This window comes from Telopea speciosissima, chromosome 8 (assembly GCF_018873765.1).
Source record: "Telopea speciosissima isolate NSW1024214 ecotype Mountain lineage chromosome 8, Tspe_v1, whole genome shotgun sequence".
Lineage (NCBI taxonomy): Eukaryota > Viridiplantae > Streptophyta > Magnoliopsida > Proteales > Proteaceae > Telopea > Telopea speciosissima.
Window position 1 is genome coordinate 39,877,913 of NC_057923.1, and position 26,598 is coordinate 39,904,510.

Sequence of the window (26,598 nt, forward strand, 5' to 3'; positions counted from 1 at the left end):
ATGATATTTGTGAGAAGAGAGAATTGAGAGAATGCTTGGATGTCATAATCGATCACCCATAGCCTTTATTTATAGTAAACAGAATTACAACTTATTCCTAGTCTAATTAAGAATGAAACTTACTCCTAATCAAAGTAGGAATGACTCCTAATCAAAGTAGGACTAACCCCCTTACCTATTCCTATTAGGAATTCCCATTATAACTAGGAATCCCAAATAGAGATCGGTTAGGGGGAAACACTACAGAAAAATAGGAAATAAAATATAGGACAAAAATTAATAAAGCTAAAAGACTAAATTACCCCTATTGGGTATTTTAGCCTATTTTAACACTCCCACTCAAGTTGGAGCAAAGATGTCGATCATGCCCCACTTGACTAGATTGGGATGAAATAATTTCCCAGACAATCCCTTGGTGAAGATATCAGCAAGTTGATCAGCAGATGTCACAAAGGGAATACAAATCAGCCCATCTTCTAACTTCTCTTTGATGAAATGCCTATCCACCTCAACATGCTTGGTACGATCATGTTGTACTGGGTTGTGTGCTATGCTGATTGCAGCCTTGTTGTCGCAGTACAACATCATAGGAAGACGAATAGGAACACCAAGATCTTGTAGCAAACCTTTAAGCCATAGTAACTCACAAATACCTTGTGCCAAAGCTCGAAACTCAGCTTCGGCACTAGAACGAGCAACCACATTTTGCTTCTTGCTACGCCATGTGACAAGATTTCCACCTACAAAGGAGCAATACCCAGAAATAGACTTCCGATCTGCAGAACCAGCCCAATCAGCATCAGTGTATGCTTCTATCCGTAGATGACCATACGTAGACAAAAGAATTCCTTTTCCAGGAGCTGACTTCAAATAGTGCAAGATACGAAGAACAGCCTCCATATGAGAAGAGTAGGGGTCATATATAAACTGGCTCACAGTACTCACAGCGACAGCAATGTCAGGACGAGTGTGTGAAAGATAAATCAGCTTCCCTACAAGTCTTTGGTGCTGGCCTTTATCAACAGGCTCACCCTCTTTCTCCTTGAGTCGAACAGTAGGGTCTATAGGAGTATCTGAAGGATGACAGCCTAGCAACCCAGTCTCAGCCAATAAGTCTAGGACATACTTCCTCTGGGAGAGAAAAATGCCTTTAGAAGATCTGGCTACTTCAATCCCAAGAAAGTATCGTAGTTTCCCTAGATCTTTAATCTCAAATTCTTGTCCAAGGAAGGTCATCAACCGTCTGATCTCATCACCATCATTGCCAGTAACCACTATATCATCAACGTAGACTATAAGAACAGTGAGTTTTTCACCAACCCTCTTTATAAAGAGTGTGTGATCAGCATTACTCTGCTTATAGCCCACAGAAATCATGGCCTTGTGGAACCAGCCAAACCATGCTCAAGGTGACTGCTTCAGCCCAAAAAGTGCACGCTTCAATCTACATACTTTTCCTCGGTTTCTGTCACAAGAGAACCCTGGTGGAATGTCCATATACACCTCCTCATCCAGGGCTCCATTTAGGAAGGCATTTTTTACATCTAGCTGCTGCAAATCCCATCCAAGGTTGACTGCACAAGATAATAACACACGAACAGTATTTAACTTTGCAAAAGGTGCAAAAGTTTCCTGGTAATCAATGTCGTATGTCTGAGTGAACCCCTTGGCCACGAGTCGTGCCTTATACCTATCCACAGTGCCATCCACCTTCTGTTTCACCACAAACACCCATTTACATCCAACGGTTTTCTTCCCAGGTGGAAGAACCACAAGCTCCCATGTGTTATTTTTCTTCAAGGCGTCCATTTCTTCCATCATAGCTGCCTTCTTCTTTCCGTCTGATAAAGCTTCCTGCCAATTGTTAGGAATACGAACAGAAGAAAGAGAGGAAACAAAGGCACGAAATGATGGGGAAAGGGAATCATAAGAAACAACACGAGATATGGGATGCTGAGTGCAAGTTCTGACACCTTTGCGAAGAGCAATAGGTAAGTCAGGATCATTACCAGGTGGAGAGGCAGGTTCTGGATCCGGGTTCGGCAATTGGATGGGTACTAGAGCAACAGTTGATTGAACCTGCTTATGTTTCCTTGCATAGGTCTTCACATTACTGGCATCAATCCTCCTCTGAAATTCACTAATAGTCCTCTAGATAGGAGTCTGGACCGGGGTAGATTGCTCCCCCTGACTAGAAATGGTCTCCCCTTGTATAGGAACCTCTCCCCCTGACTCAAGGGGAGTACTAGGGGCAGGCCGAACTGGTTCAGACTCATAGTAAACAGACTGAAGTGGAGGTGGAGAGTCAATAGTCAGCACATCTTCACTAACACTCTCCCCCTGAAGAGGTGGGGACACATAATATGGAACATTTTCATGAAAGACAACATCCATGCTGACAAAAGTCCTGCGGGATGGAGGGTAGTAACATTTGTACCCCTTTTGAGTAGCAAAGTAACCCAAGAAAATGCAGCGGAGGCTACGTGGATCAAGTTTACTAGGGGACCTTGTATCCCTGGCATAACAAATACAGCCAAACACCTTAGGTGGGACTATAAAGGAAAAAGAGCCAAGTAATAGCTCAATAGGGGGTTTGGAAAGAACCCGACTGGGCAGCCTATTAATTAAATAGGCTACAGTAAGGACAGCATCCCCCCAATAAAGGGAAGGGACATTGCGAGCAAACATAAGGGCCCTAGCCACCTCCAAGAGGTGGCGGTTTTTTCTCTCAGCTACACCATTTTGGGCTGGAGTGTCGACACAACTGGTCTGATGGAGGATTTCATGTGCAGCAAGGTATTTTTAGAACTGACCTTCCATATACTCTTTCCCATTGTCACTCCTCAAAATTTGAAGAGTGGCATTACACTGGGTCTTAATCATTTGATGAAAGTGTTGAAAACATAAAAAAAAACTTCACTTTTTGTGTGCATAAGGTATACCCAAGTGAACCTAGAATAGCAGTCAATGAAAGTGACATACCACCGATGGCCAGTCAGGGAAGCTTTCCTACTAGGCCCCCACACATCAGTATGAACAATATGAAATAAGGAAGAGGATCTTTTATTAGAAATAGGATAAGTTGAACGCGTCTGTTTAGCCAAGACACAAAGCTCACAAAAAAATTCTTCCTTATTACAGTCTTTAACTAATGTTGGAAATAAAGTTGATAAAGTACCTAAGGGGGGATGGCCTAGTCTAGAGTGCCATTTATGTAAATCAGAAGAGAAAGATGCCGAAGGTAAAGCCTGAGTAGGTGTAGGATCACCATCAAGCAGGTACAATCCGCCATGCACTTTACCCGATCCAATCATCTTCCCCGAGTCCAGTTCCTGAAAAACACAGTGAGTGGGAAAAAATGTCACTTTACAATTCAGGGATTTAGTGATACTGCTAATGGAAAGAAGGTTAGTTGTAAATTTGGGAATATGCAACATAGATGACAGTGTAAGGGAAGGAGAACAGCCAATGGATCCTTTCCCTGAGATGGAGGAGAGGGACCCATCAGCAATTTTGACTTTATCCTTACCAAAGGCAGGAGAATATGTATTAAAAAGGCTAGAAGAACCTATCATGTGATCAATAGCACCGGAGTCTATGATCCATGGAGTGGATACTACTGATGCACAGTGACCAGCAAAAGAAATACCTGTACGGGCAAAGAAGGAACCTGAATTGGCAGCAGACGTAGTAGAGGCAGTTGATGTGTTCAACATACGACGCAAAGCCTGGAGTTCTTCCTAGGAGAAACCAATGTCAGCAGTAGGAGTTCGAGCTACACTTTCAGTATGATTGGCTTTGTTTTTAGACTTAGCACGACCACGTTTGGCCTCAAAATCAGCTGGCTTCCCATGTAATTTCCAACACTGAGCCTTAGTGTGATATGGTTTGTGAGAATACTCACACTTAACAGGCTCTTTGGTAGTAGTAGTGGAAACAGCAACACTGTCATAAGAAGCAACAGGAGTGGGACCAGCAGTCTGTAATGCTGATCTCTCAACTTTAGGAGTAATCATCATGGCAGCCCTTCGTGTCTCTTCACTGTGAACATAAGAAAAAGTCTCCTCTAAAGTGGGGAAAGGAACCCGTCCAAGGACTTGCACCCGAATAGGGTCATAGTCATCCTTGAGGCCAGCCAGGAAATCATAGACACGGAATTGGTCTACATAGGTGTGGTAGGCAGTAATATCAGCAGTAGTAGTAGGCTGGAATCGAGCATAGTGATCCAATTGCTGCCATAAACACTTGAGGGCAGCATAGTATTTGGTGACAGACATCTCCTTTTGAGTAGTGGTTTGGAATGTCTTCCTGATTTCATAAACCTGAGCACCACTACCTAAACGACCATAAGTGCCCTTGACAGCTGTCCATATTTGTGTAGCAGTGTCAAGGAGAAGATACTAACTAGAGAGGTCAGTGGTCATAGAGTTCAGAACAAAGGACATTACCATTGCATCATTGGCAGCCCATTTAGTACGAGCAGCACCTTCGGTAGGCTGTTTGGTGGTGCCAGTAAGATGGCCAATGAGTCCCCTACCAGCCACTGTTAGGGACAATGATCTGGCCCAAATTAAGTAGTTTGTACCATCAATCTTAATGGCAGCAGCATAGGGAAGGAAATCAGACCTAGTCTGATCTCCTCCAAAAGTAACAGTAGTCATCTCTGAGTCACCCATGATTCAGCTAGACAGAAAAAATCAGATCTGTAAAAAAGAACCTGATTCGAATGTGAATGATGGGATTTGCAGAATTGTTAGCCTGCTGAAACCTTGATCGAATTTCCCTCTAATAGCAGGGAAGGTATCCTCAAAATATTAGCTCTTTCTGATGAGCCAATAAAACGGGTTGCAGAAATGTGCAGAAAAATATTGCAGAAAAGGTGCAGATCTGGATCGATGCAAAAAAAATTGGAGAAAAAGTGCAGATCTGGATCGAAATTACTTCTGCAATCTTCAACTAAGTACTGTTGTAGACCAATAGGGGCAGGAACCAGTCTCCATAAAGGTAGAAATCAAACTTCAGCTGTAGATGAGCTCGATCTCCAAGGATGGAAATATCCTGACGGCAGATTTAGGTCATACCACAGATCTTTGATTCTTCAATAAGGTGACATTGAGGGCAGCAACTAAATTTGCAGTAGATCACCTCATAGTTGCTGCCCTTATGGAGAGAAAGAGGCCGAGAGTGGTGGAGAGAAAAGAAAAAAAAAACAGAAACCGAGAGAGAGGTTCCTGAAAAAACTGAGAAAACTGAGAAAGAAGAGAGGGGAGAGAACCAGAAATCGAGAAAATCTGTTCCTAGATCAGATCTAGCTCTGATACCATGTGAGAAGAGAGAATTGAGAGAATGCTTGGATGTCATAATCGATCACCCATAGCCTTTATTTATAGTAAACAGGATTACAACTTATTCCTAGTCTAATTAGGAATGAAACTTACTCCTAATCAAAGTAGGACTAACCCCCTTACCTATTCCTATTAGGAATTCCTATTATAACTAGGAATCCCAAATAGAGATCGGTTAGGGGGAAACAATACAGAAAAATAGGAAATAAAATAAAGGACAAAAATTAATAAAGCTAAAAGACTAAATTACCCCTATCGGGTATTTTAGCCTATGTCAACAATATTCCTTTTCTATCTCCCTTGCTTACCTCTACTTCCCCATTCCTATTTGATGTAGGAAAGTACAAAGAAGTGGAGGATGTTGTTGTTGATATTGATGCTAGTAGTGGTGGTGATGCTAGCATGGAAAAAGAATACAAGGGAACAATATTCAAAGATCATGTATTCACAAGAAGTGAATGCTTGTTGAAGGAAAGAGGAAAGCAACCATGGTATGTGATGAAGGGAACCGAACCCTGCCAAAATCCCTCTTTAGATCCACATCCTCAGTCTCATCCTCCTCAGTCAGGTAATACTTCTCCTTCTGAATTAGATCTTCCCATTGCTATGAGAAAGGGGAAGAGAGCATGTACTAACCCCATAGCCCAGTTTGTTTCCTATGACTTTATTTCTCCTACAGGTATTGCCTTTTCCACTGCCCTTGAGTCTTCTTTTATTCCCAAGAATGTCACAGAGGCCCTATCCGATCCAAAATAGATGCAAGCAATGTCTAAGGAAATGGTGGCTCTGGAAAAAAACAATACTTTGACACTTATTGATCTTCCCAGGGGGAGAACTCCAGTGGGATGTAGATGGGTTTATACAATCATGTATAGATCCGATGGTACAGTGGAAAGATACAAAGCTAGGCTGGTTGCAAAAGGGTATAGTCAGGTGTATGGTATTGACTACCAGGAAACTTTTGCCCCTGTAGCCAAGCATAACTCAATCAGGGTTCTTCTTTCAGTAGCTGCCAACAAAGATTGACCAATGTACCAATTAGATGTAAAAAATGCATTTCTTCATGGGGATTTAGCAGAAGAAGTATACATGCAGCCTCAACCTGGTTTCAAGTGTTCCTCGGCTGAAGGGAAAGTGTGTCTCTTGAAGAAAGCTCTCTATGGCCTCAAACAGTCTCCTAAGGCCTGGTTTGAGAGATTTAGACAAGCCATCCTGAAGAATGGGTATTATTAGAGTCAAGCTGACCACACCTTATTTATCAGGAGAGGTAATGGTATAGTTACAGCTCTCATTGTCTTCGTTGATGACATTGTGGTAACTGGGAATGATGTGGCTGAGATAAACAGATTGAAGTCTTATCTAGCTAAACAGTTTGAGATCAAAGACCTTGGACTCCTGAAATACTTCTTGGGCATTAAAGTTGCTAAATCAATATTTGTCAGAGGAAATTTGTCTTGGACCTTCTGAAAGAGACAGGCATGATGGGGTGCAAGCCAACAACTTCCCCCATTGATCCGAATCATAAGCTTGGGGATGAATGTGGCTCTCCTCTCATAGATGCAAGCAAGTATCAAAGATTAGTTGGGAAACTAATCTATCTCTCCTTGACTCGACCAAACATCACTTATGCAGTTGGGGTAGTGAGTCAGTTCATGCATGCTTCTAGGAGCGGACATCTGGATGCAGTGTATCGCATCATTAGGTACTTGAAATCTTGTCCAAGAAAGGGTCTTCTATTTGCCAAGCATGACTATTTGCAGACTGAAGGTTACACAGATGTTGATTGGGCTGGTTCAGTCTCTGATAGGAGATCTACTTCTGGGTACTGCACTTTTTTGGGTGGTAACCTTATTACCTGCAAGAGTAAGAAGCAACCAGTTGTAGCTAGATCCAGTGCGGAGGCAGAGTTTAGAGCCATGGCTCATGGAGTATGTGAACTTATATGGCTGAAGAGACTACTTCAAGACTTGGGCTTTGACACTAAAGGCCCAATGAGACTTTATTGTGACAACAAGGCTGCTATAAGTATTGCCCATAATCCTGTTCAACATGATCAAACCAAACATATTGAAGTTGATCGACACTTCATCAAAGAGAAGCTGGATTCTGGTTGTATTTGTACTCCTTTTGTGAAGACAGGTGATCAAATAGCAGATATTTTCACCAAGGGTCTTGTAGCTAGTCTATTCAGTAGCCTATTGAGCAAGCTGGGAATGTATGACATTTATTCTCCAACTTGAGGGAGAGTGTTAGAGTTGTTAGTATTTTGTATAAGGGTAGTTCTGTCACTATCTTGTTACAAGACATGACTTAACTTGTATTTTTCCTTTTTCTTTCCTTATTTCCATTTACCTCCCTAGGGAGGTCAGTGTAATTCCAGAAGTTACTAATGAAGTTAATATGTGTGTTGAGAAATCTCTCAACAATCATATTCTCTCCAAACTTTCTTCACTTCTTCTCTCTTCTTCTTCTTCTTCACGTTTCTCTTACCCTACTTCTTGTATTTACCTATTCATAAATCTTAACTTCTTTTACCCCTGTTTTTGGTCATGGTACAGTGTCCCCTACTTCCTCCATCAATCTTTCCTCTGTTTTGCATGTTCCTCAATTTCCTTTAAGTTTACTTTTTGTTAGTCAAGTAACAAAGGCTTTAAATTGCTTTGTAACCTTCTTTCCTTCTTGTTGGTCAAAAGGAGTGTGTTGTCATTGTTGGCTACATATTTGGTCATAGCGGTGTTGTAGCAATAACTATTGGTGGTTTGGTAGAGTTGGAATGGTCAAAAGGGCTTCTACAAAGTGTCAAGGGTAGTTTTGTCATTTGGCAGAGTTACAGCGGCATCCGAGCATGGAGGATGACTATTGGCAGTATATTGGGTCCCTAAGAAGTGTTTGGCAAAGGCCCGAAGCAGCAGGTGAAGGTTTGGTACATCAAAAGCTGCGCTTTCATAGGATCACGCAGTGGGGTCCTCTTTGAATCTATTTTTGGAAGTGATAATGGCAGAACTGGGAGAAACACTCCTCACATGAAATGTAGCTCGTCGAATCGTGGTTACAACACAATTTGTTTCACCTCTTTTCAATGTCAGATGAGGAAGTTATGGAGTTTTTCGTGTCGTTGCGTGAAAATGGAGCGATCTGGAGGACGTTTTCTCTCATACTTAGCCAAATTTTTTGGCTTTATTTTAATGACCATTCTGTAAACAGTCATTATCCTTTAATAAGCCACTGTTCCAGAATATCCTCGAGCGTCAGATCGGCATCTTGCATCAGATTTGGTTCATTAAAGAAAAAGAAGGAAGAAAGAAAGGTAATAAATTAGGGGAATTTCCTAGATCTACTAGATTAAAAAAAGATTTACAAAACTAGTAGCTGTAAATTATGTTTTACATTTATAAGTTACTTGATTTAAAAAGATTTATCAAACCCCATGTGAGTAAAAGAAGTTAAATGAATAACCCAAAATGCCCCCAACATCCTTTTCTCTCTCTCCTGCAACCACTCCCTTGATCCCCCTCCCCTGCAATCCCGCCCCACCCTTCTCCTTGCAAACCCGCCCTGCACCACCACCTCCACCGCCAGCCACCCCTAAGATTTCATCTTCGTCTTCATTAGTGAAGTTGATTTTGTCTTCTCTGTTACAAAAGACATCGCCGTGATTTCTGACGTGCCCTTCCAACAAAAGAATCTAAAACCAAATCCAGGTAAATTTCTTTTTCTTTTTTACTCTCTTTCTTTGTGTTTACCTTCCAAGTTCCATAGTTAGTGTTTGATAAGAAACGGAAAAGCTATCATGCTTTAATATGTTTTCTTCGTCTCTTGTTTTCGTGTTTATGATGTGGGTTTTGAAGTAAGAGTCATATGATGCTCCAAAGATGAAAGAAAAAAAAAGTAACTTTTTTCTTTGAGAAATTGAATTTATTTTGTTGTTTTGGTCATTTAATGTTGTCCCATTTGATACGTGCTCGTCTTTTTGTGTTTTAGTTTCTCTGAAATTATTGCTTTCGGTAATTTCAAGAATCTGGGTATTTTTTGTGGATTTCTTCTTGTTCTGGGTTTTCCGGTTTCGGTTGTTGCTTGTTATTTCTAATTTGTTTTAAAGTTTCAATTTTTGTTATTTCTGGATGTCTTTGTCAAAATTTCTCCTCCCCGTTTCTCCTTTCGATGGAAGGATTTTAGACCACAGCAAGTTGGGATTTCTTCCTCTTTCTGTTTGGATAGATACCGAGATCTCTTTCTGTTTATGTTTTTCTGCCACTACCATTTAACAGTGGCTCAAAAAATTGCAGACAAAAAACCCTTCTTCCACACCCCTTTTTTGCCTTTTTGGAAATCATTTTTCTCTATTTGGTCACTTGTCTGCTTCAGTCTCTTTAATAGAGAATCCAAGCTGTTTCACTTGTATGATTCTGAGTATGCTGTTGTAAAGCAGGTGAAAACAAGGACGGATTGTAAGGATTCGAGATTGAATTTCAGAAGCTACAGGAGATTTTTGAGATATTTTAAGGGTTGCTAATACCTGGTCACTATTCTTCCCCGAGGCACGTCAGAAATCATGGCGATGTCTTCTGCAACAGAGAAGACAAAATCAACTGCACTAATGAAGACGAAGATGAAATCTTAGGGGTGGCTGGCGGTGGAGGTGGTGGTACAGGGCGGGTTTGCAAGGCAAAGGGTGAGAGTGGTTGGTTCCATCGGAGAAGAAGGAGAGAGAAAAGGATGTTGGGGGCATTTTGGGTTATTCATTTAACTTCTTTTACTCACAAAGGGGTTTGGTAAATCTTTTTAAATCAACTAACTTATAAATGTAAAACATAATTTACTGCTATTGGTTTTGTAAATCTTTTTTTAATCTAGTAGATCTAGGAAATTTTCCCAATAAATTATTGGGTAGTGGAGAATGACATCGGCATGACATCACCCCCAATTCTAACGAAGGAAGACAGTGTGAAAATCTCTAACGTGTGTCCTCGTTACACGTGGTTTTGTCACGAAGAATCTAGTTATTTACGATTCTGCCACTGGTTACCAACTTTGGAAGGCCGTATCATGGCCATCTAGAGTCTAAATTGGATGAATTTTTTTTTTAAACTACATGATTTTTTTAGAGCTATCCATTGGAGCCACTTTCAGAGGCAAAAACGTAGAGAAGAAGGTTTTATGCATTGAATACACTAATTGGTCGATCTATGAAGCTGCAATGAAGATTGGGATGTATACATCGACTCTCGAAGGGGTACTACAGTAAATTGATCTCTGGAATACATAGGAGAGAGGTATTCTTTTATTCTACAAATCCTATTAATTTTTTAGGATTTGCTTATGTGTTGAAAAAAACCCTAGTTTTATTCATGTATTGGGGAAGGGCTTGTAATTGGTTTTACATTTTTGTACTCTCAATTGATGGATTGTAACTCCATTCAAGTTGGGGCTTGATTGGAGAAGGGGTTGCTGCTCTCGTTTGTGTTGTTGCACAAACCGAAGCAAGGATTGTAGTCCCTGGGCTGTTGTTGCAGTCAAAATTTGAGTAGCGTATTGAGCAATATACGAAACCCTGGGTAGGGTATTGCTCCGTGGACGTAGGCAGTTTGGCCGAACCACGTAAATTTGGTGTCTTGTTTACTTTACTTTCCATTGCATATATTCGAGTTTGTTTGATCTGCAAAGTGGGGTGCACTATCTGGTAGACCCGGCCACACAGTGCTTGCAAGGTGGACGTGCGTGTGTGTTGTGGGATTGGTAATTACGGGATTGCCCCGGCCAATCAGGTTTGCTTGAAGTCTTCTCCATCAACGTCAACACAGGGTTGGAATTTAGGGATTATTTTTTAACACTGATTCACCCCCCCTCTCAGTGTCTACTTGGGATCAACACTTCTCATCATGTCTTTCAAGATCTTCACATGAGGAAGACGATTGGTGGAGGGCGTAAAAATGATGGACTATACTACCTCAATGGTGCTGCCCCGACTTCTTCTGCTACTGCCCATACCATTGGTGGTGTGACTCCCTTTCAATGGCATTGTCGATTATGTCATTTGTCCTTGTCTAGGTTGAAACTCTTGTTTCCTAGTTTTACGTCTGTGTCTAGCTTAAAATGTGAGGCTTGAGAGTTGGGAAAGCATCATCGTGCTTCATTCCCTTCATGTTCTATGTCTCGTAGTCCATCTTTATTTTCTTTAGTCCATTATAACATTTGGGGACCTTGTCGAGTCAAAAATAAACATGGGTTTATGTATTTTGTGACTTTTGTGGACAATTATTCTCCTCACTTGGTTGTACCTCTTGAAGGATTGCACTGATTTTTATCTGTGTTTTACAATTTTTATAATGAAATAAGGACTCAATTTGGTATTCCCATTAAAGTTTTTCGTTCTGATAATGCTTTGGAATATGTGCAAAAATATATTTCTGATTCTTGAAGGTATATAACTTTTTTAGGGTAAATTACATGTCACCCCCTCGTTTTCAAACGAAACTCAAATCACCCCCTGGTTTTTGAAAATACTCAAATCACCCCCTGTATTAGACCCCGATATGACAAATTACTCCCTACCATTAGTTTTATGCTGTTAAGTGATGATGTCAGCTAGTTAAATAAATTTAAATCCCTAAACTACCCCTGATCAGTGTTGATTTACAATTTTACCCTTGTAACTAAAAACCCCAAATTCAATCTTCTTCCTCACACCTGCAACTCAATCTCAAGCTGAACTTCACCGGAGAGAAGAAAGAAGATGTTCAGATTCGTCAACGTGCCGAGCTCCTGTGGGATCAAACCCGAGATCTGGTTAGTTGGGAACTTCGAATTTGCTGTCGGTCACGGGTGCTCTGCACCATCCTTTCTATAGGATTCTTTACTCGGATTCCCTGGATAACCCTTCCACCTGCAATCCTCTGCCCCGTCACCATCTCTGTTGCCCCCTAAAACCATACCCCTAAACCCACCGACACCAACACCAACACCGCAGGCGGGAGCAATCGAACAAGGGCAGTGAAGAACAGTCTGATTCTTGTGACAATGGTCAAATTCTGTTTACCAAAAGTCTGAATCGGAAAACCAAACTGGACAGACTAGGGAGAGAGACTGAGAGATCGCAGATTTCTATGGGAATAAATTCTTGAAAACAAATGAAAACCAGATGAGAGAAATTATTAACCCTCGAATCAATCAGAAAGTGATCGATACCATTTGAAGCAGAGGAGAAGCTTTGAGATGTGATTAAATTACGGTGAAGAAAGCCTGAAACCCCTTTCCGTCTGAAACAGCTTTTTCCCTTTTTCCCTGTTCGGTGAAGAAAGCCTGAAACCCCTTTTTCCCTTTTCCCTGTTGGGCACCCATTTAGGGTCGCCGTCGTTGGGCACCATCGTCCTTATTGGTGCTTATCCTTCTCAACGGGGCTTGTAATGGAATTCTGGCAATAACGCAGGTTCTATTCCTCCATCTACTTGAGGCTTCTGCGGTAACCCCATCTTTGATCAGAAGAAAAAAACCAGAAAACAGAGGCATTTGAACTGAAACTGAACACTTCACCAGAGAGAAATCAGTTGATCAAGAAGGCGTGAAGTAGAGGCAAATCAATTCAACGAATTTACGTCTGCAATGTGAGATGCTGAGTTGCAATCTCACTGTGGGAAGCGGAAATCAGATAATGCTGAGTTGCGATCTCACGATGGTTGCCGGAGAAGAGAGAGAAAGAGAGTTGGGTTTGGTTGGGTTGAGTTGGGTTGGGTTGGGTTAAGGTTGGTTTGGTTGGGTTGCTATACAAAGGGATGGGTTCAGGTTAAATACGTCATTTCACTTTTTGGTTTGATTTAAGTTAACACCGTTACTCTAGAGGGTGACGAATGAGTACTTTCAAAAATCAGGGGGTGATTTGAGTTTCGTTTGAAAACTAGGGAGTGACATGTAATTTACCCTCTTTTCTTTTTTTGGTGGTTTTCTGCTCCTCGATTTCTCTCCTCTTCTTCTATCTCTTTTTTTTTCTGGTTGCTGCTGGCAGAACTGAAGGCGAGAGAGGGGGGTTCGATTGAGGATGGGGAAAAATAAAAAAAGGGTTGTGGGAGGTTGTCGCAGAATTGCTGTGAGGTGGGAAACTAGAATTGAAAGGATGGGCTGGGGTAAGGTTTCAGCGGGAGTTACTGCAGGGAGAGGATGAGATGGGGTTAGGGTTTTGATTTGATTTCTGTTTTCAACAGAATGGTTTTTATTTTTACAGAACCCTAAAGGGGTTGTCTATGGAAAACAGAGTAGAGGGGTGTCAGGAAGGTTACAGCAGGAAGGGAGGAGATGGGTTAGGGTTTCCCATTATGGCGGAAAGAAGCCGGGAGAGTTGGGAGTTTTTTTTTTTTTATTCGCTGTTACAGAAAGAAGAAGATGGGGAGATGAAGGGCTGCAGTGAGGTTGCAGCACTGTGGAAAGGGAAAGGAGTGAGAGAGGTTGATGGGGAAGGAGAAGCATCATTCATCTCTGATACCAAATTGGTGGAGGGCCGGTTAGGGAAGAACAAGAAAGCTGAGAGGATCTCAGATTTACAGGGGAGGAGAGCAAATCGCATAAGGAAAGGGGGGGGAAGAAACTCGCACACTCACAGCCACGCAGGCTCTCAAACACAATCAACTCAAATCATCTTTTCTATCTATCTCCAATGATGGGGAATTACATCATATATAAAGAGAAATAAAAGACTCCTAAAAATAAAGACCAACTCTCTAACTAGGAAACTAAGAAGAAATTGGGAAACCAAATACTCTACGAAGCTAACTTCTAAAATAAACTAAAAGACATTATTTCCCCAAATTACAAAAATTCTTAAAATCCTACTAGATCTAAAACTCAAACTCGACCCGGTTCATTTCCATCTGGATACCCAACTGGGTTCGGGTTGATCCAAGGTAGTGTACCTACATCCTCCGGAAGGTGACAGTTGTGACTGTAAATTAGCAATTGTAGATATATGTACACCATAAATTCTGTCCTTAAATAGCATGAGCAACCAAATACTGTAATAACTCAACTATAGACTGAATCCACTCACATTTAAGAAATTAACTTGGTGAGAAGCTACCTGAAAGAGTGTGATGACATTTGCACATGGGAAGCTATATGAAGAAAGAGCAGCCTTGTTAAACATTACCAGTAGTACTGCAAGCAGAAGTTGAATTATAGTAGACATAAAGTTGGACAACAAAACATATTGGCAATCATAAACCAGAAATGGATCATTATCAGGATTAAAACAAAAGACCCAAATGACAAACAATAAGAACAACTTTTTTCTGAAAGAGTACAAAAATAACAGGTTTAAGCATACTATATTCAGTATATTATATTGAAATCAACCCACAAAACCAAGCGACGGAATACAAGACATCATACCCCAGCACAAGCTTCCTAGCATTCATTTAAGACCTACTAATAGCAGGGATCTTGTTCTTTGGGTTGCAAATTCTTCCAATAAATTCTCTTCTTTTTTTGCTTGGGATCTTGTGACTTCTAAGATCTAGAGCCCCTAAAGTTCCCTGGTACAGGTTGGTCTGGTTTAGCTCAAACATTCCTAGAACTTGTTTTACTCAGTTACTGCTCGAAGAGCTGTGACCAGAGTGCTTCTTACTCAGGAATTTCTTCTTCAAAAACTTGTCAATTCCCAATTGTTGTCTCTGTTGGAATTTATTGGAAAGTGTTAATCATTTATTCTTTTCCTGTCCTTTCTCCAATTCTGTTTGGAAAGATATTTATAGAAAGTGCTGGCCAAATCGTAGGGTTACCCTTCCTTTTCACACAGAATGCAGGTGGGTCCAAAAATCATTTAATGGCCTACAACTCTCTTAGGCAAGTTTGCTTTCAATGCAATGATCCACCATATCTAGTGGGAACGAAACAAGAGATGATGGGCGTCCTTGTCACGATCAATTGAGCAGACTTGGAATGATATAAATTTTAAGATCAGAAATAAAACTCTCCCAAATTGCTTTGTAAGTCACATTAGTAAACCTTCCCAGCAGTAAACCTTGCCAGAATGAAGTCAAACTGGTTAGTGGTTCTGACATTCCTTTTACTCATCTTAGTGGTTCCTCTATCACTCTCTCCATAGGTTTGTAGTATGGTCTCATAGGATTGATAATTATCCAAATTGGTCGAGCATTGTCGGATGTGTAACCCAAAAATCAGGATGACTGATTATTCATAAGCGTATAGCCAGTACATATTTTGCTCAATAATAATGCATGCTAGACTACCATGTTACAACTTAATCAAATCCATTAGCCTAAATGATATGAACTTTGGGACTATAAATTAGAATTGGAAAGGAAACTTGAATATCCCCAATTGAAGGAGTGTCCAGAGGGCCATGTTTATAATGAGAGAAACTACAAAGCCAACGTCCCTTCTGAGATCAAACATTGTGTTCTGCGGAGCAACATTTTCATCAATTCAATGATTAGGCAACGGGGAAAAAATTAATCTGTCCACCCAAATTTCGAGAATGATGAGGCATGCTGCTCAATTAATACGAATAACTTAAACTCGACAGAGGCAGACAACAGCAATAAAACCCAAAAAAAAAATGACACAAGAATTGATCCGAACACAGATTATATAAGTTGAATACGTCAGTTATAAAAGTGAAAATTGTTTGAGTTTTAGATATGGATCGAAGGAGCCGTGAACAAAAGTCTAAGGAAATAATGTGTTGAGAAGAGACGGACCTGCACAAGCCATGTAAGAAATTGCAGCATAGGCACCCTTTTTGGTCATGGCAGAGCCTTTGAAGAGGCTCTCGTCGCCCTTCGGAGGATCGGAGACTGGTAACGACAGATTCTTCGATGAAACCAATGACGCCATGGCAAAAGACTCAGCGGCAATCTCTCTCTTTCTTTTTTTTTTTGATAAAATAATCTCTCTCTTTCTCTCCAAAAAAGATTATGAACAGTAGAGCAGAAAGATTGGAAGATCTCGTCTTTTATATTGCCTCTAACCAGATTACAATCAAGCTTTCTTCCCCCTTTCATTTCCAAATTCCTTCTATTCCTTCTGTTCCAAATAAGCCACTCCCAAGTGTCACGGCCAGCCAGATTTTCTAATTTTCCTCTATCTCACGTCGGTTATTCCTCTAGGGTGTCTCGCGCTTTTAAAAGCGGAGGGAAACCTAATTGTATTTTTCACAAGGGGACTGGGAAATGGAAATGAAGCTTCAAGTACACTGTAATGTGGGTCCCATGTGTTGGTGTGGGTTCCCCAGGTGAAGGTGTAGGGATTAAGGAGGGAACTACACGGCCTCAGAAATTCCTCCCATGTTACATCGGAAAGAAATACTCTCCAGCACGCATCTGACGGTTGGAGGCAATCAGGGTGTGTGCCCGGATGCTCCCAACTATTGGATATGCGCTGGAGAGGATCTGGAACCTGTTACATCGGCCATCACTTAGAAGTGTGTCTTGAGCTTTAAACGGAAGGGAAACCCCTTCCCCCCACCACCACCAAGAGGTGCATTTTGGGGCGTGCATCATAGTTACTAAGTTTGCGTATTAATTGTTGTATTAATTGCCGTATCTAATCGTATAATTCAAATTCTTGATTCTTATCATATTCTATGGGGTAGCTTAATTCTGTACACAACTTTTAAAACCAGTCTCGTATTAATCGCCATATTAAATGTCATATTAATTCTTGTATTAGTACATATTTATGAATTTTAATTTAATTAAACAAAATAAAAAACTAAAACCTAAACCTAAATGCCATATTAAATGTTGTATTAATACATATTTATGTATTAATCGTCGTATTAATTGGTTGTCTAATTTTATTTTTATGTTTTTTTACTGATACATGCTATTATTTGCTACGGTAGGTCGTGGTTGATGGATTACCTATCAACATTTGTTTTGATAGACATGGTGAATCTTAATAAATATTAGATGTAGATATCCAAAAGAATGGGAAATGATTTCAAGTTGAAAAGCCATTTTGGTTTTTAAGTGTTCATGAATGCATGAAGAGATTATAATTTAGTTGCAAAGAAATCAGTTTGCTCTTTGATTTTTACTAGGATGTACCCATATTTTTGCTCTCGTACTAATTCAGAGCAATCGTATTAAAATACGTATTAAACACGTACCAATTAATTGTCGTATGTGTTTTATTGCACAGGATTTTTTGAAAATGAACTATTGTCGTGCAGGCTGATTAATTGTCGTACGTATCCATTCCCGTATTAATGTCGTATCTAAACTTACTAACTATGTTGTGTATCGGACCTATCAAATTTGATATCAGATCTAACCTAAGGGTATTAGGGATGTGGGTTTAGGGGCACTACAGTATGTCCCACATAAGTGTGTGGTTTCCCCATGACAAGGGGCATCAGGATGGAATGGAAGTTGCAATTTGGGTCACGCGGGGATGCGTAGGTCTCCCCTGATGAGGTATATGGGGATTGAGTGAGGGAATTCTCACCGCCTTAGATGCTCCCACCCCCTAAAATCCCACATGATCATCCTTTTAGGGTGTCTTGAACGAATTTGGCTCTCCTCCAGCTGTGGCGGGATTTGGGTCCCCCTATGAAATGACCATATACCCTTGTGTTTTGGTATTTTTTGCTGGGTTGGACCCTCCAGCTCCCGCCACAGCTAGAGGAGAGCTAGATCCGTCTTGAACTCATAAGTGGAGAAAGCAAAAACCCCTCCCAATAAAAGCAATTTTAAGGGGTTGTTGTCACGCCCCCATTCCAATAAGGAATATAATAATAAATAAAGAGGTGACTGGGACGATACACGTCATCCCAAACACTACAAGGATCACAGATACAGTGTCTCAATCCACAGTCCTAAACTAACATCAATATCACATTAATGTCAAAGTGCAGAAAGAAATTAAATATTACATTCCAAATCATCAAATGTATAAGCGGAAGCATTTAAAAGTTAATAGTTACAGTATGTTCAACCGGCTAATGATACATAATACAATTTTGTTACCGTCACCGACTGACCATGACATAACTACACAAAATATAGTATAGCATGAATGTTTATACAAGGCTCGAGGCCTAAAAGTCAACAAAAAGGGGACCACGTCCCAAGAATCACCACGGCCCGTAGGCACAATCATCACACGGGCATCCATCGCCGTATTCCCCGATCACAGTCTCCGGATCCCCAGTGCCGATATCATCATATCCCGAGGGCTCTACCTTGAGACCAGCAAGACAGCCAGTACCTATATCATCATCTAAAAAGATTTTGTACACAGGGGTTAGCTCCACTGAGCCAGTGAGGGGATGGGGATGCACATACGCACAATATCATAAATAGTCCATGGTGCATGCCATTATTAATCCATTTACCACCTAACACACAATGCTAAGTCAATAGGTATATGCTACTATGGTAATTCAGGAATACACTATGGGTCCTTCCTTTCGATGCCACAATGCAACCTCAATTACCACATTGGAGCCTGCGCCGACCGTATTCATCACCACTAAGAGGCAGACCCCGATAACCATTACTACCCCTGACTTGGCCTCTCTAACTCTCCACAGGTATCAGGTGCTTTGGTTACCCAACACCTAAACCCCTGTTGGTAAGGGTCATAGCATAAGGAACGAAGTCCTAACCACAATTATACTACATGCTTCCTATCGTGTTGAGAGGTATTCCGGGTGTATCAGTGTCCCATTCCATCTAACACCTGGGTACCAGCACAACACGGCGCATATAGGCCATCATGACATACAATAGTAGTTCTCAGTCTTGGGTCCTAGTGTTGGTGTTATAACCGCACCCAAAACCCTAATATAAAATTATACTGTTATGCCACGTAGGCGAGGCAATAGCGTATACTGGGGAACTATTTACGATGGTCGTCAAGCCAACTCATAAGATCATCGACCGAAGCACCGGACTCCCGATTGAGGAGAGGTTCCTTAACCGAGACTGGGGAAGGTTCGTGGACGGTGATTTCCTAGATTGCCCTCCTAACACTTGTCCCAAAAGCGAAGAGGATCATAAGGAGAACCCGGTGGCCACGTGCATCAACAAATGGTGCCTCTGTGTCATATGCATTGAGAAGAGACTGTTGTTCGGGGTCCGGGAACTGAACTTGGATGAAAAGTGAGCACATAACATGGGCATAGTCCTTACCCCAACACTCACATTGTTGGACCCTCCTCGAAGCCCTTGAAGTGCGGGTCGAAGCCCATGACATTTCTTGGCTTATTCAGCCTTGACAGTAGGAACGGAACCACTACTAATGAATCCATTCGATCGTCCGTTCGAGCTATCAAGGTTGTTTTGGTAATTTTGGTGCATGGGACCCACAACCCCGCACTTCGGACATGGTGTCCTTGCCCCCAAGTGTGGTACGCCCCACCCTTGGCCTTCACTTACATTGTTGGGCCACATAGGTGGGCCCACGAGGCTTAACTTAAATAAAAGTGAGTGTTATGACTTAGAGTAAACCAAATAGGGCCTTAGGGCCATTTGACTAAGTAATAAAGGCATGCCTTAATGGCTCATTCATTTGTACACCAGCCAAAAACGTGGAAGCTTGGGTTTGGGGAAGAAGAAGGAAAAGGCAAGGCCAAGGCTTGATCGATTGGTGGTGGGTGCCCTCAACTCCCACATTGATTGAGGTAGGCCCTCATCCCATCTCTCTCTCATTCCCTCTGACTCTATTTTGGGTTTGGGGATCTTCTAGGGAATGGGTTTCACCTAGGGTTCCACTTGGAACCCATCGATTATGGACTTGATGAGCTATGGGACTCCACTAATGGGTTCTACACCCAACTACAAGCCTATGAAACCCTAATTTCAACCAAATTGCTGACCAATGGCTTTCCCCAACTCTAAAACCCTAGAAATGGTCAAATGGGAGCCAAATGCTTGTGAGCCCTAGAATCAATGGAAGGTTAGGATCATGGTGATCCTAGGAAGGCTTAGGACACCCCCTCCTAGCCCTTGGGGCTGATGAATCCCAAGAAAAAAGGGTTGGGAGATGAAAGCCAACTAAATGCTTGTGTTGCCTCAAACGGAACAACAAACGGAATCAGTTATCGTGCTTCCGTCCGTGGTTTCGTTCTATATAAATGGGTGACATGCTTGGGTGGAACAACGAACGGATCCAAGGAGTGATTCCATTCGTGGTTTCATTCCTCCTGGCTAAACCTCAATCCTGGGCGGAACAATGAACGGAACCATATGAGTGAATGCCTCCGTCCGATGTTCTGTTCTTCTCAGTTTGGTCTCAGTCATGGGCAGACTGACGAACGGAACCACAAGAGTGCTTCCGCCCGATAATCTGGTCCACCTATTTGAGCCAAATGCCTGGGCAGATCCAGGGACGGACTCACCCTGCTGCCTCTAGCCCTGAATCCGTTCGTGCTGTACTTAATGAAACCAATAAATATTTTAGGGGACTCCCCTTGGGGCCCCTCCTACACTTTCTAACCATGTTCACACATCCCTAGGTGATCTAATTAATACGGGGGAGTGTGTATCTGGGCAATCTGAATCAAACGCACCGAACAATACGTGGACGATAAGTGAGTGGGTTTGGGCTTTGTTTGGGTTTACCTATATGCATCTATGCATTTAATAATATTGCTTGCATTCATTATGATCATGCTTGTATTTTGCATCTTTCTCTTTTTGGATATTAATGATATGTATTATGAAATGCATGGGATGTGATTCTGATTATATTGGCATGTGGGTTTCAGTGTCGAGTCAAATCGGCACTGGGTCCCAAGATTGAGAACTACTTCTACATGTCATGATGGCCTGTATGTGCCGTGTTGTGCTGGTACCTGGGTGTTAGATGGAATGGGACGTTGATACACCCGAAATACCTCTGGACACGATAGGAAGCATATAGTATAACTGTGGTTAGGTCTTCGTTCCCTATGCTACGACCCTTACCACCAGGGGTTTAGGTGTTAGGTAACTAGAGCACCTAATACCTGTGGAGAGTTAGGGAGGCCAGGTCAGAGGTAGTAATGGTTATCGGTGTCTACCTCTGGGTGGTGATGACTACGGTCGGCGCAGGCTCTAATGTGGTAATTGAGGTTGAACTATGGCATCGAAAGAAAGGACCCATAGTGTATTCCCGAATTACCATAGTAGCATATACCTATTGACTTGGCATTGTGTGTTTGGTGGAAATTTGAGTAATAATGGCATGCACCATGGACTATTTGTGATATTGTGTGTATGTGCATCCCTATCCCCTCACTGGCTCAGTAGAGCTAACCCCCATGTACACAATCTTTTTAGATGATGATACAGGTACTGGCTGTCATGCTGGTCTCGATGTTGAACCCTTGGGATATGATAATATCGGCACTGGAGATCCGGAGACTATAATCGAGGAACACGGCGATGGATGCCCATGTGATGATTGTGCCTACGGGTCGTGGTGATTTTTGGGACGTGATCCCCTTTGTGTTGATTTTTGGGACTCGAGCCTTGTATAAACATTCATGTTATACTATATTTTGTGTAGTTATGTCATGGTCAGTCGGTGACGGCAACAGAATTGTATTATGTATCATTAGTCAGTTGAACATACTATAACTACTAAATTTTTAAACGCTTCTGCTTGTACATTTGATGATTTGGAATGTAATATTTATTTTCTTTCTACACTCTGATATTGATGTGATATTAATGTTAGTTTAGGACTGTGGATTGGGACACTGTATCTGTGATCTTGGTAGTATTTGGGATGGCGTGTATCGTTCCAGTCACCCTTTTATATATTATTATATTCTTTATTGGAATGGGGGTGTGATAGCATGGTATCAGCACGTGATGCTCTACACCAACCGCAGTCTGGCAAGGACTCTTGATTTATTGCACACAACTAGGGTAATTTAAAAGCTTCCAAGACAATAATTGATGTGTGTGCGAACATAGGAAGGAGACTAGCTAGGTGTGAAAGCCGATAATTGTGGCAAATAATAGGAGACTACATTAAGAACAAAGACCATATATACATATCTATTCCATTTCAGCTCAGCTGAACCATACTTAAAAACCTCCCTTGGAGGTGAATACATCAGGTTTGAAACCCAAGCAGAATTACAAAATTATAGTTTATATCCCAAGTCCATACACAGGCTGAAAAAAAACTAAAAAGCTGAACATAACAACAATACTAAATAAGAAAAGAAAAGATGACCCTGACACTATGGAGCCTAATCCTCCATGTCATCACTATACTCGTTGTCCTCCTCCTCATCATTTCCTTCATAGTAGAGATAGGCATTGATGTCGTGAATGTCCTTCCAATCCTCTCGAACCTCTTATCATATGCAGTAAACTGACCCCTGATGTCAGCAAATCCCTGTGTCATACTGGGGTTGAGCTGGGCCATACTGGTGCCCAATTGACCGATGGCAGCTAGAACTGTACCCATGTCGATACTCCCTAAGCTGGAAGATCTGGTCCCTGCAGCGGGCTATACTGTCTTCACATGCTCTTCTTCCTCGTCCTCCTCTTCCTCCTAGTCATCCTCACCCTCTACTTCGGGGTAAACAGGCTCCCCATCACTAAAAATGTTGTACTGTATATGCATCTGGGAGAGAGCATTGTAGCCAAATGGCTCCTCAAAGCTCTCTGATGCAGCCTCACTGCTCAGGTCCACTCCAAAGTGCAGAAAGACTCGAGTAAGCAACCTCCCATAGGGCAGCGTAACCTTACACTGGGGTTTGGAGACTGCCTGTCACATCCCAAACCACCCCTAGGAGGATTGGGTAGGTGACCCGAATTGCATAACGGCAATCCGCCAAATCCCACAGATCTAGAAGCAATGCTTACATTCACGGAACCACATTCATTCACTTTACCAAAGGCAAGATCAGAGTGCTGCAGATAAACTACAATTTTAATAATAAAAGGAAGCATAGCGATGCGGGGAAATGATGATAATATATACATAAGAAAGTTTGTACATTTCCCACCAACCCACAAACATAGAAGCAAAGCTGACACAAAGCTAGAACTACCATATACATGTATATATACAGGGTGAGCATACTCAACCCCCAAAAGAAAAGAAAGTAAAAACTACAACAGAACCACAGTCAGGATGGGGATAAACTCCTATCAAAAACAAAAAGGAGTCCCCAAGACAAAAAGCATCAGATGCGCTCCTCAACGGTCTTCATCAATGGCCACCGAGAAAGTATGCAGGATCGGTGTGACCTTTGTCGGGATCCACACCAACATCATTATAACAACCAGGACTCTCCTCCTCGAGATGTGCCTCTATGCCACAGCGGCATCGATCTGCAAAATCATCTAAAGAGAAACATATATAACAGAGTGTGAGCCCCACCGAGCTCGTGAGCAAATCATATCATCATGCATGCACATGTAATCACAATCCACAGTTCATATGTTCCTACATGATATGCAAGTCTAGATTCTTTATTAGCCACCGAGCAATACAACTAAGTCAGGTCTATGCTACTAGAATCCCCAATACATGTATCCCTGGTGCGGGCTTCTAACCACTTCCCGCGATACACCCATTAAGTTGTCGGAGAGGACCAGTCAGCTCCCGCATCAATCACCAAGGTCAGCCCGACCAACCCTCTGTGATTAACCTGTAGGGCAATCCATTTCTTTTCTCTTTTCTTTTCTTTTCTTTGGCCTACAACCCATATTCACCATTCCGGTGTTCTTTCATTTCTTTTCATTCACCATTCTGGTGTTCTTTCATTTCTTTTCTCTTTTCACATATACATATGGTCACCCTCACAGGCATCCAACACCTAAACCCCCGTTGGCAAGGGTGCGTAGCACGGGTGATGAAACTCTAGCCCCATGTCTATATGGCATCGTATGAGTCGGGTGGTGTCAACCGCGTCCCATTCTATGGGCTACCATAGGCCTCATTTCCAAGCCGACTACGACATCTAGTCTAACATTCACAATCATCATATAAGAATTCACAGTGTTGATCAACAGACAGTTATTATGCAGTGATTTGAGTAACTTTAATCAGAAGTAAGTAACACAGCATTCATGATTAAACTATAATTTTAATAATAAAAGGAAGCATAGCGATACGGGGAAATGATGATAATATATACATAAGAAAGTTTGTACATTTCCCACCAACCCACAAACATAGAAGCAAAGCTGATAGAAACAAAGCTAGAACTACCATATACATGTATATATACAGGGTGAGCATACTCAACCACAAAAAGAAAAGATAGTAAAAACTACAACAGAACCACAGTCAGGATGGGGATAAACTCCTATCAAAAACAAAAAGGAGTCCCCAAGAAAAAAAGCATCAGATGCGCTCCTCAACGGTCTTCATCAATGACCACCAAGAAAGTACGCAGGATCGGTATGACCTCCGTCGGGGTCCACACCAACATCATCGTAACAACCAGGACTCTCCTCCTGGAGATGAGCCTCCATGCCACAGCGGCATCAATCTATAAAATCATCTAAAGAGAAACATATATAACAAAGTGTGAGCCCCCCCCGAGCACCTGAGCAAATCATATCATCATGCATGCACATGCAATCACAATCCACAGTTCATATGTTCCTACATGATATGCAAGTCTAGATTCTTTATTAGCCACCTAGCAATACAACTAAGTCAGGTCTATGCTACTACAATCCCCAATACATGTATCCCTGGTGCGGGCTTCTAACCCCTTCCCGCGATACACCCATTGAGTTGTCGGAGAGGACCAGTCAGCTCCCGCATCAATCACCAAGGTCAGCCCGACCAGCCCTCTGTGATTAACCTGTAGGGCAATCCATTTCTTTTCTCTTTTCTTTTCTTTTCTTTGGCTTGCAGCCCTTGTTCACCATTCCGGTATTCTTTCATTTCTTTTCATTCACCATTCCGGTGTTCTTTCATTTCTTTTCATTTCTGTTCTCTTTTCACATATACATATGGTCACCCTCACAGGCATCCAACACCTAAACCCCTGTTGGCAAGGGTGCGTAGCACGGGTGATGAAACTCTAGCCCCATGTCTATATGGCATCGTATGAGTCGGGTGGTGTCAACCACATCCCATTCTATAGGCTACCACATGCCTCATTTCTAAGCTGACTACGACATCTAGTCTAACATTCACAATCATCATATAAGAATTCACAGTGTTGATCAACAGACAGTCATTATGCAGTGATTTGAGTAACTTTAATCAGAAGTAAGTAACACAACATTCATGATTAAAATTCTTAATTGCTGGCATAGCATCATAATTACACATGCACATATGATAATATTATTCACTCACCTGAGTTGGGTTCGAAGACCTCAGTTGCAAATTCAGTTTCAAAAGCAGTTTGGTTGTTGACCTCGAGCGCGGGATCAAATTCTAAATACAAATCAGATAATGTCTTATTAAGTTTTTAGTCTATCACTGGTAGTCCTAAGGTTAACCTAGGCTTACTGGGTTGACCCGGTGTTCAATTGGTTCACACTTGGAATCACTGGGCCTTGCACTGGTTCTTAGGTCATGTCCCGGTGCATCATCTTGTGTTAGTGGCACAAGGGTAAAATGGTCATTTCTATAGTTGTACCTGACCCTAGGTCAGATCAGGTCCACAGTACTGTCCATAGCTTGCCTGTGCTGTAGGACCAAGCACAGCAGGGTTTCCTATACCTGCGGGTCCCACTAGGGTTTCAAAACATTCCTCTAATATGGACAGATGTGGGGAAGGGCTTTTTGGTCATTTCCCAACCTCCCACAGTGTCAGTGTCTTAAGGCCAATGGGTGAGGTTCCCAGAGCCAGATCATCATTCCGGCAATTTTCCATTCACTGGGCGCTAGCTCTGGGCGATGTCTGCATCGCCCAGTGCATCACCCAGAGGCTACAATTGACAAATGGGCTGAGATTCCAAGGTGGGGCTTTATGGGAAGTGTGCACAACATCACCCTATGCATGTTAGGGTGCTGGGTACCCCCTAGGGTGGTCTTCATTTTGATCCAAATGGATCCTCCACTAGGCCTACCATCAGGCTGCCAATGGCTGCCTAGACAGCCCAGTGAATAGTATCATAGGGTTTTCTTCAAGCATGGATCTTAGTCTTAGCCACATGCAAGGCTGGAAACACCTGAGATTTGATGATTAATGGTTGCAATCAACAAGGGTTAGGTCTGTGCAGCCATGGTTCACATCTAGGATTCCAAATCACGGGGCAACAGGGCAAACTGGCAGTACAGCTGTACACAGCTAGGTTTCGGCCCAAAGAACAGTACAACAGCC

The 26,598-nt window shown here is 42.0% G+C and overlaps 1 protein-coding gene across 1 annotated transcript in view; it reads right to left on the reverse strand.

Moving 5' to 3' along the window:
* Positions 1–16,254, reverse strand: part of LOC122670430 (UDP-N-acetylglucosamine transporter UGNT1-like) — a 73,652-nt gene extending 57,398 nt beyond the window's left edge. Inside the window, exons 1-3 of the mRNA XM_043867302.1 lie at positions 16,241–16,254; positions 16,052–16,195; positions 14,410–14,486 (exon numbers count right to left, since the gene is read on the reverse strand). Of these exons, the coding sequence (XP_043723237.1) occupies positions 14,410–14,486; positions 16,052–16,187 (213 nt within the window). The 5' untranslated portion in view covers positions 16,188–16,195; positions 16,241–16,254. The remainder of the gene's footprint in view (positions 1–14,409; positions 14,487–16,051; positions 16,196–16,240) is intronic.
* Between the last annotated feature and the right edge of the window lie 10,344 nt (positions 16,255–26,598).